Source organism: Pezoporus occidentalis, unplaced genomic scaffold, assembly GCF_034315485.1.
Source record: "Pezoporus occidentalis ecotype Australia unplaced genomic scaffold, CSIRO_AGI_Poc_V1 ctg33, whole genome shotgun sequence".
In the NCBI taxonomy this organism is placed as follows: Eukaryota; Metazoa; Chordata; class Aves; order Psittaciformes; family Psittacidae; genus Pezoporus; species Pezoporus occidentalis.
Window position 1 is genome coordinate 4,859,413 of NW_026915268.1, and position 16,232 is coordinate 4,875,644.

General features: G+C 43.6%; 1 protein-coding gene across 9 annotated transcripts in view; it reads left to right on the forward strand.

Moving 5' to 3' along the window:
• The window catches only part of KCNIP1 (potassium voltage-gated channel interacting protein 1), a 403,546-nt gene that overhangs the window by 269,411 nt on the left and 117,903 nt on the right, over positions 1–16,232 (forward strand). Inside the window, exon 1 of one of the 9 annotated variants that reach the window (XM_062629226.1) lies at positions 9,920–9,939. The exons of 7 other annotated variants lie outside the window; for them this stretch is intronic. Coding sequence is in view for 1 of the 2 variants with exons in the window: in XM_062629217.1 (XP_062485201.1) it covers positions 10,145–10,244 (100 nt within the window). In the remaining variant the exon portion in view is untranslated. Of the gene's footprint in view, positions 1–9,919; positions 9,940–10,048; positions 10,245–16,232 lie in introns of those variants that run through there. One more of the 9 variants, XM_062629217.1, reaches the window with a different exon arrangement.

Sequence of the window (16,232 nt, forward strand, 5' to 3'; positions counted from 1 at the left end):
TAACCCGCATGAAGCAGCAATGGTAGTTTAACTGTAGTTCTGTTTACTGCACTTTTTCTTTTACTGTGGTTCTCCAAGCATTTATGGGCTAGGAGCACTGATGTGCTCATGGTTATGTATAAAGACTTCTCTGATTTTGAATGAGATTAAATATGACTTTTGTGTTTAATTGATGGAACTGTTTGCTCAGCTTTAGCCATAGAGTCAGAATTTTATGCTTTTCCTACTGTAGATATATACACGTGCCAGGCATGGGCTGGAAAGCACCAATAGGATGCAAGATGCTGAGCAACAAAGTGCTTTAAATCTCCTCTAAGCAGGCTCAGCCATTCTGGTCCTTGGAATGCCAGGCAACTCCCTGAGGCCTGTCTAGGTGAAAAATCATACTGATACTAATCTCATGGGCATTGCCATGAGCAGTAATGCCTCAGTGGAAATGTTTTAGCCTCTAATCTTAAGTTGAAATATAAAGTAACCAACTTTACTAAAGACCCAGAGGAAGCCTCAGGCTGCTCTTGGTTTTCTGCTGCAATTCTGTAGCTGAGAGAGAAGCTTATCTCCCCTGAAATGAATGTGCTATCTGGAGCTAAATGACTTAGGATGTAGAGATGCTTAGTGCTTTGGAGTTAAATGTATTGTGAAACAGACTGGAGAGAAGAAAAATGGGGTGCTTTTTTTGATTGTTTTTTGGAGATTTGGGTTTGTCTTGCACTGTTTTACATGATCTCTTGGCATTCCTTTTCCCAGGACAACGTGTCCCTGGATCAGGAAAAAACCTGACAAATTCTCCTCAGGTTTCTTGTTCCTACTGGTGATGCTTGTAGCAATGATGGGAAGTGTAACATCATCAGGGTTCCTGGATAACCCACCTATTTCTGAAGCCTGCAACATGGTTCTGAGCATAGGAAGTGCCTGAAAGAGCGTGTCTTAAGATTTCTGTCAGGTAATTTATGTTAAAATTGAATTGAATTTATCTTGGAATCCCATTTCACCATGTGCTCTTCAAACATTTTCTTCCCTGAAGTGGGAGTTGAATGCTCAGTGGTCATTTAGACATTGAGGAGTAAGCAGGCTTTTTACATAATGCCTTAGTAGATGTATATTGAGTGCCACAGCTCAGTTCTTGCCAAGCCCAGAGGCAAATCTGGTTTCTTCTGAAGCACTTTTTCTGGTGTTTGTGGCAATGTCAAATTGCAAGTATCTGGCCTTGAGCGTAGTTTAGATTCTACAGAACATTAGTCCTACTCACAAGGGGATTTGGGTTATGCCTGAGTTTCTGAGGACAAAAAGGGGCTTCCTATATTGGTATAACACATATTTAGTTCCCAGCATCACTTCTAGTCTTCTGAGGAGAATGGATCTGGTACCTCATCTTCCTGGTGCAACTTCCTCTCATGAGGTTAAAACATAACAAGAATGCAAACACTCCTGAACATTTCGTATAGTACTTTGTGATGGAGAGCATAAACTACCCACAGTAATACAAAATCAGGTAGTCTCTTTGATAGATGTGCTGATTTGCTAGCCCAGCTTTGTCTTCAAGTGGATTCCTGCCTTTCAGCTCTCTTTCAGCATCTCTTCATCTTTGTTGTCTGAAATAATCACTAGTAAGAAAGGTGGAAAATAGCACATATAACAAAATGTTTCCTGTGCCACTATCTCCTGTATGCCAAAGCAATAGAAACGTCCATCCAACCGACAGATACGGATCTGCAATGTTTGACAACGATCAGATTACCACCCATCTGCTTTCTGGTTCCGTCATGATGTTATTTCCTGTAATGAGCACAGCTACACATTCCCTCGTGCCACTCAAGCTGTTCTGAGTGTCTGGATCGCCAACGCTTTGCTCTCAATAAACGTAATATTTTGCTATTGGGAAAATGTTTGATAGTGAAAAGACAAATACTCCGCACCAAGCACAGTCTTGTGGCTCTAAGGCAGCCTGCCTGAGAAGTTTCAGATGACAGGTAAATTCTTCAGTTCCAGACAGACTCATGCAGGGAAAACATCAGCTTCTTTTTCTTGCTTTTCCCAGCTGACTTTAACCCCATAATTCAATCCATTCAAATTGTTTCTCTTCTTAACCAGGAGGGACATAAGAGAAGATGCAACCCTTCCATTCTAGGGCCAGAGCGTACTGTCTTTTGTGCATTCAAGTATCTCATCAGTAGTTTCTTGCTCTAACCATCTCCCTATATTACCACAGTGTGCAGCTCTTCATCATTTTTCTCTGTTTAGGTCTGTGATATTTCATCTCTCCGTGTTTGTTAGAGCAATAAAGTTCAGCAAATGAGTAAGATGCTGTTATAATGCAGCCCTCAGGGCAAAACATGGTTTCCTAATTCAGTATAGATCTTCTAGATCCTCTGGCTGGCTGGCTCTGTAGCTCTCAGAGATGGCTGCTCCCAAGTGATTGGGTTGTGTTGGTTTTGACCTGCCTTGAGAAGAGTCAATGAGCCTCATGCGTTTAGCTACATGCTTCAGGGAAGTTTATTTGTTGCTATGTCTCCCAGATATAAACACAGCGTATGGAAGAACTAAACGTTGCCTCACCACCTTTGAAAGGATATTTTCACTTGGAGTTTACAGCCCATTAACAATTTTAGTCAGTGGTATTTTGTATTCTCTGAGAAAATTGCACCCCTAGGGACTTGCAGTAGATCTGGAAGCTTTGCTTCAGGCCCTGCTTCTGCTACTGTTAATGGTGAAATCCTAGACATGACCTAGATTCTCATCAGCTCTTTGAATGAGGTAAGTTTGATTGTGAGCCTATACCTGGTGTAGACATCCCTCCCAGGAATGGAGGAGACCTTGGAAAGTAACTGGAAACCCAAGGGAATATCCTGTCCCCCATATCCCTAGATGTGCCCAGCAGGGATGGTGGTGGGAAGGAGCTGCTACCTGCTCTACCACCGCATGCATTGGGAAGCTGTGGTTACCTCTCACCTAGGGGCTGGGAGGGAGAAGTTGTGGTATTGTGGCTTGAGCCTGCACAACGCTGTTTGCTGCCACCTCCCCAGTGGCTGTGGACATGAGAATGGCAGAAGAGCAGCTTCACTGAGCTGATACCCAGCGACAGAGCCATGGCTGGAAAAACAGGTGGGCATGGCTCATGACAGGAATGAACGCGTGTTTGTGCAGGAGACAGCATGTGGGGAATGCTGCACAAGAAGCTGTGCCAGCAGACCTGAACGAGAGCACGAACACCCTGACCCTCATCTGCTGCAGACCATGGGAGTTAAGAGCAGTCGAAGTTAGAACACTGAGGTAATCTCCGAGAACTGTAGATATTGAAACAAAGAAGTTAGTGAAGACAAAGATGGAATGTTGCAGCCGGGACTTTCCCAGGAGCTAATGCAAGTCTCCAGTGTGGACTGAGGGCACAAAAGAATGTGTGTTTAAGGGAAAATGGGAAGTAACAATGTAGCAGAAAGTGGTAACAGGGAAATGTGCTAATACATCTGAGAACAAATTAGTTGTTCAAGCAAAAGTGAGTGAACAATGATGTGATCGGTTGGGGAAAGCGTATGATGTTGTGAAAAGTACCGAAAAGGAACTAACCAATACTAACCATTACCAACAGCTAGGCAGGGGGCTATAAAAAGCCTGTAAGCTCACTCAGTAAATGATTTCGGTTGTATCGCAACTGGAGTCCATGCCTCAGCTGCCGCAATAGCAGCTCCTTTAGGTTGCAGGACATTCATTGCTGGAAATCGACACGATGGGAGAGTTTGCGAGGTATTTTATCTTCAAACATAGTTCTCATATTTCCTTTTGAACATGCCTGAGGGTGTTTTTCTCATTAGAAGTCAGAAAGTGAAGGCAGCTGGCTTATGATGCAGTGTGAAAATTAATAGCAGAAGCAGCAGGTCAGACATAGCGACTGGCTGAAAGTTGTACTTGGGATGAGCGTGGCAATGTCCCTGCAGCTATCGGTGGGTGCACTGCTCCAGCGGTCACAGAGGCTGTTGCACCTTCCGCTGCGAGGCAAGGACAGGATTTACCCACTGGGCTGTGCAGCTCTCACAATGAGACCAGGAAAGGTGGGAGCTTCACATAATTAAGTTGAAGATTAAAATAGATCTATTTTTTTTTCCAAGTGTGTCTGTTGAGCTAAGATAGGGGTTCTTTTCCTTCAAGAAAGTCACCTGAAGTGATTGTCTGTATGATAATCATAAACTGGGACTAAAATGTCCAAAAGACAGAATGTTTCCTTTCTTGGGTCTCATACGCTGCTTGTTGAGGCAGGGTTAGGTCAATCCAGCACTGCCTTTCTGTGTTTGAGCAGACTCCTGGTTCGCTGACCCTCTTCCCTAGGAAATTCCTATTGTATATTAAAGAGAGTTATGATAGCTGCTTAAAAGAAGCAGAACAAAGGTGTACCCAAGAAACCCAAAGGAGTTGCTTGTTTTCCTAATCCAGTTCTTTCAGTAAAGGAATCCTTGTTACGGCTTTTTACATGTCTTTATGTAATGACAAGAGTAACACATTTGAACCCTGCCTGCAGTCGGGACAGAGTTTTATGCACGGAATACTTGACATGGTTTTGCCCATTACAGGCAGGTGGCTGCCTGTGTAGATGCTGGATGTTCCAGGTTTTCCCTGCTGGCAGATCGTCATTAAGCCTTGTCCTCTGTTGGGATGATTGCTTAGAGGGAAAATTCTTCACATTAAAATTTCACCATATTCTGTAAACTTGCTTTATTTTCCCCCTGCTCTGCTCTGCACCATATGGATGTTTTCCTCATACCTTTAGCACTCTTCCTCTCTTTTGTAGCAGAGAAAAAGCAGTCCCAGTATCCACTGTGCTGGTATCTGGAACGCTCTCCTTTGTCATTCAGCTGAGGGAGCTGAGGCTTCTCTAAAGCCCTGTCAGTCTGATGGAGCCAATTCCACTAAAGCTTCAGAAGGAAATGGGAATCTGTAAGCAGGGCTTCTGCAAACAGCACATACCCCTGACAGCTATGCAAGCCTGCAGCGGCTGTGTCTCCTAACCCCACTTCTGTGCTCCCTCTGAAATGACAAGGTTTTACACAAGGAGGCATTCTTGTCACCTTTACACATTAATTTGTTTCAATGAGAGGTATTCAGTATGAGGTATTGAACTGTTTTCCATGGCTGGGGTTGTCTGTCCTCCTTGCTAAGTCCATGAGAGCAGAATGGATTCCTGTGACTGGGAGGATACTGGAGAATGAATCAGGAACCTCATTTTCTGGCTGGCCTCTTTGACCTTAACCAAGTCTCTGCATCACACCATGCCTCCCACTCTCCATCTGTAAACTGCATCCATGATATACACACCCCCTTGGAAATGGTTCATGAGGGGCATTACTGAGCACTGGTGATGCTGCTGCTGTTGCCTCTCAGCTTTTTGCTCCAGAGAAGCTCTTGGTGCTGATGTCCTGCTGTTCTGCACACAGCTGATTTTGCACTCTCTTGCTGCAGGTGCACACAGAGCCACAGACTTCTAAGTCAGCTTCAAACAGCCTCCCTAAAACTGGATCAGGCTGTAACTAGAAGTTTAGTACAGATGCTAACGGTTACTTTGGGATTAAATGTGTGCCTCGGAATCACTGCAGAGATCACTGCTATCACTGAACCTCAATCAAGGTGTCATTTTTGCAGTGACACAGATGGAATATCTCCTCATCAGTCACCTGAAAAATAGCTCTCTAGCTGAGATATCTTTGCTCAATATTTTGTCATTTATTTGAACTGAGAAAGCCCCACGTTGCCTCTGAAGTGTAAAATTAAAGAGTTACAGTGTGAGCTGCTGGCAGACCCTGGGGGCTGGGAAAACTGCAAGCGTTTTGCACCGCCTTTGCTGGGATGCAGCAGCAAACAGAAACGTGGCAGTTACTTGGTTTAAAGAGCAATTTGGTGTTCATACTAGTGCTGGAATCACTGAACACTGTTGATGGTGTCTACATTAAGAACGTGGTTAGTAGTTTCAGCAAGATAAGATGACACTGTATTAATGATATGACACCTTAAAAAAAAACAAGAGTGTGGCAAAGGTTATCCATGAAACTGAGATGTGAAAATAGTGCCCTGGACACCTAACCTGTACTTGCCATATTGTTCCATTATACAGCACCTAAAGGAAGAAAATTACAATTCTCTTTTTCCAAGACTTAATTCCCATTTGTATTAAATTCTCACTTCACCTTTTTATATGACCGTATTAGAAAAGAAATTATATTTTGGATGTGACTTTCTTTCACTGAATAAACTGGCCTGGAATTTAACATTATTAGCATATGAGAGAATACTGAGAGCATTAAAGGAAATATTGAAGAGCTGGAGCTGACACATTTGCCATAAGTTTAACAGAGCTGTATTTAAACAAGATGCACACGCAGATTCTGGGGCGTGATGAAGCCTCCCACACACACCATGGAATGAAATATTTATACCGTAATCATACTATTAATAAAATGATGGATCAGCCAGTATCTGCTGCAACAACACTCAGCTGGCAGATTGGTTACTGTCAGGAGGAGCAAAGCAGTGTTAGAGCTGAGGAGCAGAAGTGTATGGACTGGCTTGGGAATGCCTGTCCTGAGTTAGCTGTGTAACTGTGTAATCACTGACTCTAAAATGGTCTCACGCTGCAGCTGGCACTGTCCCCTTCTTCATTTCTTGTGGGAAGGGAAGGGCCAGGGGGAAGAGGCCAGGAAGCAGGGAAAGGTCTGCAGTTCTGCTTGTGCTGCTGCACCCCTGGGTGCATCCGTATGGGGGCTCTAGGGGCTCTCTGCAGTGATCTGCCTTGGTTTCACTTGGTAGAGGTAATTCTGGCCCATCAGGGATGGTTGGGCTTGATGAGAGCAGGGCAGTCTGCAGTCAGTTGCTACCCTAGTCAGGGAGCTGCTGGGTGCTGAGTGGGTCATCTTCTTCTACTTGGACTTGTCCCAGTTTCAAAGGCTTAAAGGAAAAGATAAGAAAATAAAAGGTTTGTGGAGGGGAGGAATGACAGATGCAAATGAGAGGAACTGTTTATCTGGACTGTGAGCTGACAGAGTGGGGTCAAATATTAGATGTGCCATTGAAGGCATCTGTACAGGAGAATTTAACTACAGATAGATACTGCCTTGGTGCTCCTGGATTGCTTTCCCTATTCCTGCTGTTTGATGCACATGTGAGTCAGGTTGGAGATCTCTCCTTGTTTGCTGGGAATGGAAGGTGATGTTTCCCACAAGTGTGGGGAGGACCCTGTCACAAGTCAGTTATCCTTGCAGCCTCCAACTCTGCACCTAACCTGCCAGCCCGCCAGACCCATGTGGGTACCCAGTTCTGCACCAGTCCCAAGTTTATCCGACATCAGAGCACTGAATGTGAGCATCTCCCATCTCTTTGCCTGGAGAGAAGCTGTCTGTAATTCTAATTCTAAGCCTTGTCTTTTTCCCCTTTCTCCTTTCTGTTCTATCCTTCATGCACTTTAATTTGTATCTCATGCTGTGAAAACTAACTGCAAAGCAGATGCTAATGAAGCAGTTACTTGGGGCTAGTGTCCATACATAATGAACTCTCAGGAATGCTGGATTCTGCATGTGTATTGTAGTGATAAACAGACCTTGATTTCCTGTTGTCATGTGTCCCTCAGGTGCACTGTGATGTCTGGCTGGATAACTTGCCCTTGGCATTGCACACACCACTGGCCTCCTCTTATAACAGAGAGGAGGAATTAAGTTAGCAGTGCCCACTGCTTCACCCCATGGAGGTAGGGGAATGGATAATCACATACTGCAATCAGCCCTAACCAGGTGTTTTCCTCCCAGAACTCTCCTGTGTTTCTCTGTTGACAGTGTTTTACTTCACAGAGAATTGCTCAGACTGAAAAACACCCCGATTGAAAATGATACTGAGAGTTTGTTACAAATATGATATACTGCTATGAGGAAGTAACTGGTGGGAAATGCATAGCCTGCAGGGTTGTTCTGTCATCTTGCCCTAGCTAAATAAGTTTGGATAGGAGTATATTTGAGTACGTTCTTCTTTCTCTCTCTTTCCTTCTCTTCAAAGACACTGTTACCGATGGCTTGCGCTGGCCAGAAAAGAAGTGCTCTGAGGTTGGAAAATCGCTTTTTTGTCTGTAAAAAGATGAAACCTTTCAAGTAGCTTCCACAATAAGAACAGCGCCCTGATTCGATAACAGAAGCGTCACAGAGGAAGGTCTGTGCGAGTCCCTTCTCCAGTTTTTGGGGTGGGAGAGGCCGTCCCCAGTTGGAGCTCATGCACAACTTGGACTTCACCTCTTGAATCCAGCTAGGAAGGGCGAATCCATCAAAGTGTCCAGGAGCTGGGCTGCTCTGGAAATGCAGCTTCTGTCAAAAAGATTGTCGTGGTTTAAACCTCCTGGGGAATGTTTTTATTTACTGCAAAATAGACTTTTTTGACAAGAAAAAGCAATTCTGTGTTTCTTACTTGGTTATGCCGGTGGCTCAGCTGAGAGCAGCAGCAAAGGAGAGCAATGGTACAAGGGCTGGACTGGAGAAATCCCCTTTCCAGAGATGAGATTAATTTTGAATGCTTATATGCACCACCCACCTCATGTCAGTTTTAGTAAGAGTGGAAGTTCTGATCTTGACCAAAATTAAGCTTAAGTTACTTCTTTTTACCCTCTGTCCCAGTTCCATCAGTGCTTTTGTTTTCTATACTAAAATGTTGTTTAGTGTTATAAATTATCATCGTACTTTATGCCTGGACTGTCCCAAGGATGGTTTCATTTCCATGGCAATTGGATTTGATACTTCAGTAAATTCCATTTTGTAGTTCCATACAAGAGGTCTTGGCACTCAGGTCCTCATAACGTCATATAAGTACTTAATGCAACTGGACAAGAATGTCCTGGGAGACCTTAATACAAAGCATCAGCTAAAGATAGAAGTATGTAAGTGGTTAAAAAGCAATAACTGAAACAGTGAGTCAGATTTCATGGTTTCAGATTAGTATTTTTAATATTATAAGGACTGCATTATTAATGTATGTTTATACTTTTACATGCATCTATATCTCACTTTCAAAATCAGATTATCCCACACGAGTGGCAGCCATTGCAGACCAAACAAGCACAAGTTACCAAAATAAGTATCCAGATTTGTGAAAGAATGGAGTTTTTTTGTAATTCTGTGCATGTCTGAAACTGGCTGCAAATCTGAGAGCTGAGTGCAGGTAAGAAGGAAGGACCGACACGCGCTCGCTAATGTCTGCTGTTAAGGGTCCAGTGAGAATAAGGTCCTTCAGAGAATCTGTCCCTAACTGTCAGGTTCAAGGACGTGGAAACTGTTCCTGTTTTTCTGAGTGCTTGGAAAAATGCTTCCTGAGGCAGAGCAGAAAGCTGCACAAACTCCTGGCCATGGGCACACTGTGTACTTGATGCCATTTCTTGCCTTTCCTCACCTGGACACAGCCATGAGCAGCAGCTGACCTACGCCAAGGGCAGCTGTCCCACCGTGGGCACAAGCCCTAGGGCAGTGCAGAGAAGGGGAAAAGATTCTGCTTCTCAATTATTCCCTCAAAATTTAAACCCGAGAGACTTCTCTCCAACCAGTTTCTTCTTGCCACAGTCGGTAATTCCTGTATTTGATGTAAACAAGAAACTTAAATGTGTAACTAACCTTCTGTAATTGTGTTTCACTCGGTAGGGAAATACAGCATTAGGTCATTTTCTAAATGAGATGATTTTGCTTTGAGTGTTCTGAAGTTCACTTTAGTATCAAGGAAGAAAGCATGTTTGGATTTTACCTCTGTGCTGTTGAACTGTGGGGTCTCTCTAAAACTGTAATTCAGTGTGAAAAAAGAGCCTCAGATGTTACTAGATGTCAGATTCAGTGAATTTTGGCTGTGACAAGAAATGCAAACAAAGTGGTTACTGTATATTCTGTTGCCTTAGAGACTGAAACATCTGTATCCATGCAGGCAAGTGATGCAGACATGGTAAGATTTGACTTCCTTACATTCCTGTGTTCATCTTGCTGTCAATGGAAATGTTTTATGGTGGGAATATGCTGGGCTCCCTTAGCATTGTATTTATCTGGCTATGTGGCACGTCTTGGGCTAGGAGGGCTTTTTAATTAAAGTCTAACTCTGGAGTCAGGACGCTCCCTAAGGAAAGATGCTTTTACGTGAATGATTTTTCAAGATGAACTTGGAGGGACTTGAAATGATTGTTGTACTGGTGATAATTGTTGGATTTGTGAAGGCACTTGAGCAGCTGGGTCTCCTAGAAGGCAATTATGAAGGTAGGATATTAAGAAATAGAAAATATTTTATTCTGAAAGCCATTTGCTGCAGAGCATTATACTTTGATCTGTACGTGGATGCGCAGTGTTTGAGTGTAAGAGGAGCTGAACTGTAGCTGAAATAACTCCAAATGCTTTCTTTAGACAATTGAAATGTATTTAAATGTCAACATAGTATTGTAGCTCTCCCTGCAGCTCTGAAAATGAATGTGACATAATCTTACACCGTTCTTTGCCTGTGTTTAAGATTGTTTCAAGAACTTCATTACAGATCTGATTGCTTTAGTAAGCTGCAGCTTGCATTCCGAAGCTCGGGATGAAAGAAGGAGTTACATTGTAGTAAGTTTGCCGTTTTCACTTCTCATTTTGTTCTAATTGCTGGAAGCATTATGGCTTCTTTTAGCTCTTGGTTATTACTAACAGAAAATCCAAAAATCTTGCTGAGCTTATGTGGATGAATGTTTCTGTTGTAAGCATTTTAGCTCTCTTTCAGAGTATTTATCTTTAACAAACCTGCCTAGTCTTGCTCTCTAGTCTCATGTATGTTTTAGGAAAACACCACAAATTGAAATGTAAATGTGTTTTGTAGCAGATAGTTTAAGTGTGCTGACTGTTAAAGGTACTTTAATTCTTGTTACCTCTCTCTTTTTATAAACAATGTGATTCATGTAGAGACACGGAGATATTAAATAGAGGCAGAAGGGATGAATTTTAGACAGTGAGCTCTATAAATCAAAACATGACTGTGCAGAGAGTCTCACTGTTTAATAGGAACAGCAGATTTACAGTGTTCTGAAATGTTCCTGAATGTGATATATATTGAGCAGCTGCTTTTTATAGCAACTTGAGGGTCAATTTTCGTGGTACGCAGGTATCAAAATAACCTTCAGCTAGCCACAGATACCAAGTTATTCCTTTCTGCTTCAGAACTCATGACAACCTAGAAAAAGCAAGGTTGTTGGCCTCATATTAATTACTTGACCACATTTAGTACAAGGTTCCAAGAACGCTGGAGACCAGCAGCAAGTGCATTTCCAGAGGTAAAAAGTCATGCGACTTTTGGTTCCTTGGTGGTTTGCTTCATTTTAGTTCTCATGCAGGTACTTGTTTCTCCTACTTCCTGTTGCTTTGGGTACTTTTCCTAACCCCTTCTGTTTGGATTCATTCAGAGGCACTTGGCGCTAATTGTTGCCCAGCATTTTGAAGCTAGGGCATGATACAGACTGTTAGTGTGTTGCTTTATGTACCAGCTCTAACTTTGCAAGGTCTATTGATATGATCAAATTGTGCAAGCAAGACAGAGTACAACAGAACAAAAACACTTATTCTGGCTTTTGCAAGCCTTTACGAGTCTGTGTGCTCCTATCACAGGGAAGTGTTGCAAGAACCCAATGCACAGTTAATTTCCTGTCTCCAGCTCTAGCAAAGTCTGCTATGAATTAGTCTATCATCTGAGCACCGGGGTTTTTAATCCTTTTTTTATCTGCCTGAATGCATTCAAAGATGCTATTTAGGAACTTGGTTTGGTTTTTTTTAAAGGCATCGAAGAAGGAAGTTTTAGGAGAGAGCGTTCCTTGGGTTTGGGTGGCTGCACCTTCCCTGCGCCCGGTCTCCTCGTGCTTGTGAGCTCTACTTGTGTCAGGAGGGGGGAATTGCACACTTGGTGCCCCAGCTCCTAAGGAGAGGGAAGGTTTGGGATATTTGCATAATCCAGAGCAAATCAGAATGATGTCTTGTTGTTTTCTGATGAAGTTTAAGTTACAACCTTGATCAGGAGATTGGGAATACTTTGTGATTTATACTGGAGAAGGGATAAGGTAAACTCTACATTAAGATGCTGGAACTTCAGGATAAGTTGACATATTCAGATTTTATAGTTTGGACACATACACAGTTGCTTCTGCAATGTCCACCCTTGGATAAGAACATAGAGCATACACATGCTCCAGTGAAGCTCTTGTCCTTGGGAAATCTGCTGCTTGCTTTGCTTTAAGGTGAGATGCTTGAATGAGGTTGTCACTCATGTTTTTTTTTCCAGCAGAGGCTATTGACTGTTACAATAGGTTAGTTCTTAATGCTTGTGAGCTGGCTGTTACACAAAGAAGTTACACTTAATGTTCTGGTCAGAAAAAAGTTTTAACTGCTTTTAACTATTATGACAATAAACCATGACAATAGCCCTGCTTGATCCCTAGGAGTATGATGCTTCATAGGAATCTACGCCGCCAGTATAGTATAAATTCCTCAAGTTTGGGTTATCCTAGCAACAAAAAAAAAAAGCAATTTCTGTGGCCACACTTCATTATGCAAAGAGGAAATCGGTGTCAGACACATGCAGCAGTAGAAAGGTGTGTGCTAAGCCTCAAGCACGGCGTATGGAGTGCCAGCAGGCAACAGCTGAAATAGCTGGAAGGTCCTTTTGGCCTAGATAAGTCATGGCTGCAGTTCCAGCTTCCTGGAACAGTTGTGGACCTTGCTTGTACTGAGCATCTTACAGAAATACACTGGTAACACACTGTCTATGCGCTGAAACCAATGCAGTTATTATTTAAACTCATCAGTACTGTCTAGATAGACTTTCAAAGTGACTTTCTCAACATGAAATCTGCAATCTATACATTTTTAAACAGAGGAACAGGACCACAATTACCATGGGCAGAAACAGGCTAAACTTCTTGAAACTCTGCACCCCTCCAGCCCATAATGGATATGCTCTTCGGAAGGTCCCTGTCACTGAAAGGGGATGCTAGCACTGGCGTTGGAGATCTTGCCTCTGGCTGCCCTTCTGCTCCTACTCTGACATCTGGGAGCACGTGGACAGGCAAGGCATCTGAGAAGACTTTGTGATACGCTGTCTAAACATCAAGTGAAGCTCTGAAACTTATATACTGCTTCTCAGAAGCATTAGCTCAAACCACTTGCCATTAGCGGAGCCAAGGGGAGGATTTCAGAGTTTTCCTAACTGAGCTTTTGTTTGTGTCCAAAACTGGGTTTGAAACAATAATGAAAATGTCACAAACCCCAAATGCTCCCATGCCATGTCCCAGCTGCTCCGTTTGTATTAAAATGCAGTACTGAACGGTTTTTGCAGCAGCTGCTCCACACTAGATGTTCCTGGGGAAAATCACTGCCAGCTCCAGCCTGTGGCTTACGAGTTAAAGGGAAGGAGTGACATGTTTCCCAACAGAGCAGGAGGCAGCTTTTAGCTTCCATGAGATACCAGATTTACTGTCTTAGTGATGAGGATCCACAGCCTCTGTTCAAGGACTCCTGCGCTCTGGCCATGCCTTAGCAGGGAGTATCAAACTGAAATTTCACTCTGGACTCGTATGTTTTATGTTATCTCTCAGCAACTGGGTAAATAATCAGGCTGATAAACCACTTTTATTAAAGGCCAAAGAAACTCACTGTGGGCCAGTCAGGACCAAACGTGCGGAACCTGCACCGAGAATCAGCACAGGACATCAATTACAGGGCTAAGATTATCACCCAGTATTCTCCCAGACTTTGTCTTGGGCCCTGCACTCCCAGCCCTGCCACCACGGGGAGAGTTATCTGTAATATTTATTTACTGCATGAAGTCTTAGCCCTTTGCAGGGAGCTGTCTTTGCCAACAGCCAGCCCTGAGTGCTCACATTGTGAGTGCAGAGACACAGCTCACTGGGGTCTGAGTATCAAGGAAACCGCTCTGAAGATTGTTCTGCTGTGTGAGGTGTCTGTAGTTTCCCACTGAAAGGCTGTATGTCCGGTTGTTTGCTTCGTAGTGACAACTGACGTTATGGAAAGCATTCTTGTGAATAGGCTAAACCCCCCCAGTTCCCTCAGCCCTTCCTCCTCAGACTTTATTCTCCAGACCCTTCACCAGCTTTGCTGCCCCTCTCTGGACCCGCTCCAACACGTACCATATGTGTTGGTACGTGTGGTGCACACTGAGTCCTTTACCCAACGCACAACACACAATGTGCCTCCAAGAGACCCTCCAGCTCTGGGTCAGCACCTCTGCTTTGGTCTGCATGAAGTTGTCATGATCAAGCTAAAACCAGGCAGTTTCAGTGGTGTTATTTGGTGTCATTAATGAACATAGTCTGGGATGTGTGCTTCAGCTGTGACTCAGCCTGAGCTGTTTGTAGCAAGTACACAGTGTTCTGCTCCAGCTCTGGGATTTTACCTGTTGCATGTCCTTGGCTTTCCAAGTGGCTGGTGAGATCTTTAGAAAGCATTTATACCTACAGGGGAGCTCTGGCCTGCAAATCACTGTGCACCTTCAAGTAAGCTAACAGAGCTGTGCCACTGCCTGTGAACATAGAGCAACCAAAGGCAGGGATCTCCTGAACAGAAATAAGCTTGCTTGCTCCCTCTGCGATGGCTTTCTGTGTCCGAGCCATGCCAGGTCAGAGGTTTTCCTCTCACTTCTCCAAGATGATGCTCAGACAGACAGGATGTCTTTTTCTCTATATACTCAATTTATTCATATATCAAATGGAATTAAAAGTAATGACCAGATTCCGTTTCCTACAAGCTTAACCTTTACCATAAAATCCTTGAAACTTTTAAAAGGAAAAGTACTAAATCAGTAGACTTTAAACCCTACAAATCTGCTTGCAGTGTGTGTAATTATGTACTGCTGTGCACATAATAAACTTTTTGCTCTGCCACTACAGACAAGAATCATCAGAGCGATCACCGAATTCATGTCTTAGAAGTTGTGTGAGAGATCACAGGCAACGTGGTGGGTGTAATGCACAATCAGGATCCCGACTTTGTGTCACTGATCTTACTTTGCTCTTGGTTTGTAACAGCAGCTGGATATTTTACATCTCTGCTTTTCTCCTTCGCTTGAAAAATCTTTCCACTGAAAGTGCTTGATGCTTCCCAGGTAAATAGAGAGCTGCAGCTTCCTCATATGCTCAGCCATAGACTTACTTCAGGTGTAGAAAGTAATAAAATAAGATTCAGTGTTACTGGATAATTCCTACTAAGTTGTCAAGACGAAAAAAGCAGCAAAACAGCTTAGGGCAGACAAATGTGCCTCTCAGGTGGGGAGGAGCACGAACATCAGAGCAGGATGGGTGAGAATTGAGGCCTTCCGTGATTCCTACTCCTACATAAGAGAATTTCTAAAGCATTATACAAATTCCATCGTCTCAGTTTTTAGTGGTGTTTTCTATGCCAGTGCCTGAGTAGAATTGATTTCTCTTATTTGCACACTGCTGTCAGTCCTGTCTTTCTCTATTAAGCAAAAAGGCTATTTTTGTTCTGGCAGGCAGCCTGTGTTTACATCAGCTGTTATTTCAATCTACCAAACATCCTAGATAGAGGACATCAGCAAGGAGGGTGAGAGGATCTGATAATCCTGATAGGAGTCAGATTGTCTTCTGGGGAGGGATAAGGTCTGTTCCTTACACACCGTATAGATGTGCCTGCCACCATCTCATCAGGCAACTCGCAGTGTGGAGGGAGAAAAGACGTCAGGGGGCTAACCTGCTTCAGGTACAAGAGGCCAAAGGGTAGGTTGTAGGTGAAGGCCAAACGTGGTAAAAAGACAAACCTAACCGACTCTTGGCAGCACAAACAGCAAGTAGGCACTTTAATCAGTACTGAGCGTTCTTTCCTTGCTTCCTCCTGCAAGGCAATGCTAAAACACTGTACTTTATCTCAGAACTAAAGTACAGTGAGTCTCACTGTGAGTCTCACCCTGTGACCATGCTCCCTACTTGTGTATCATAAATTGCAGTGCGATGCTGAGCCCCACAGCTGACACAGGGTGCAGCTGATTGCGTGTTCTGGGGAAGGTGGCCAAGGCCACCAGGCACCAGCACTGTCCTTTCTTCCTTTGGATCCGTTAGTTGGAAGGGTCTTGTTCAGTTCCTTACAAGAGACAACCCCAGGCTGTGAGATGGGACATGGATGGACAGTGGTACCAGGTCTTTTTTGTCCCGTTCATCCAGGCTCCTTTTTAAACAGAATTTCAAGGCCCTTTCCTTCATT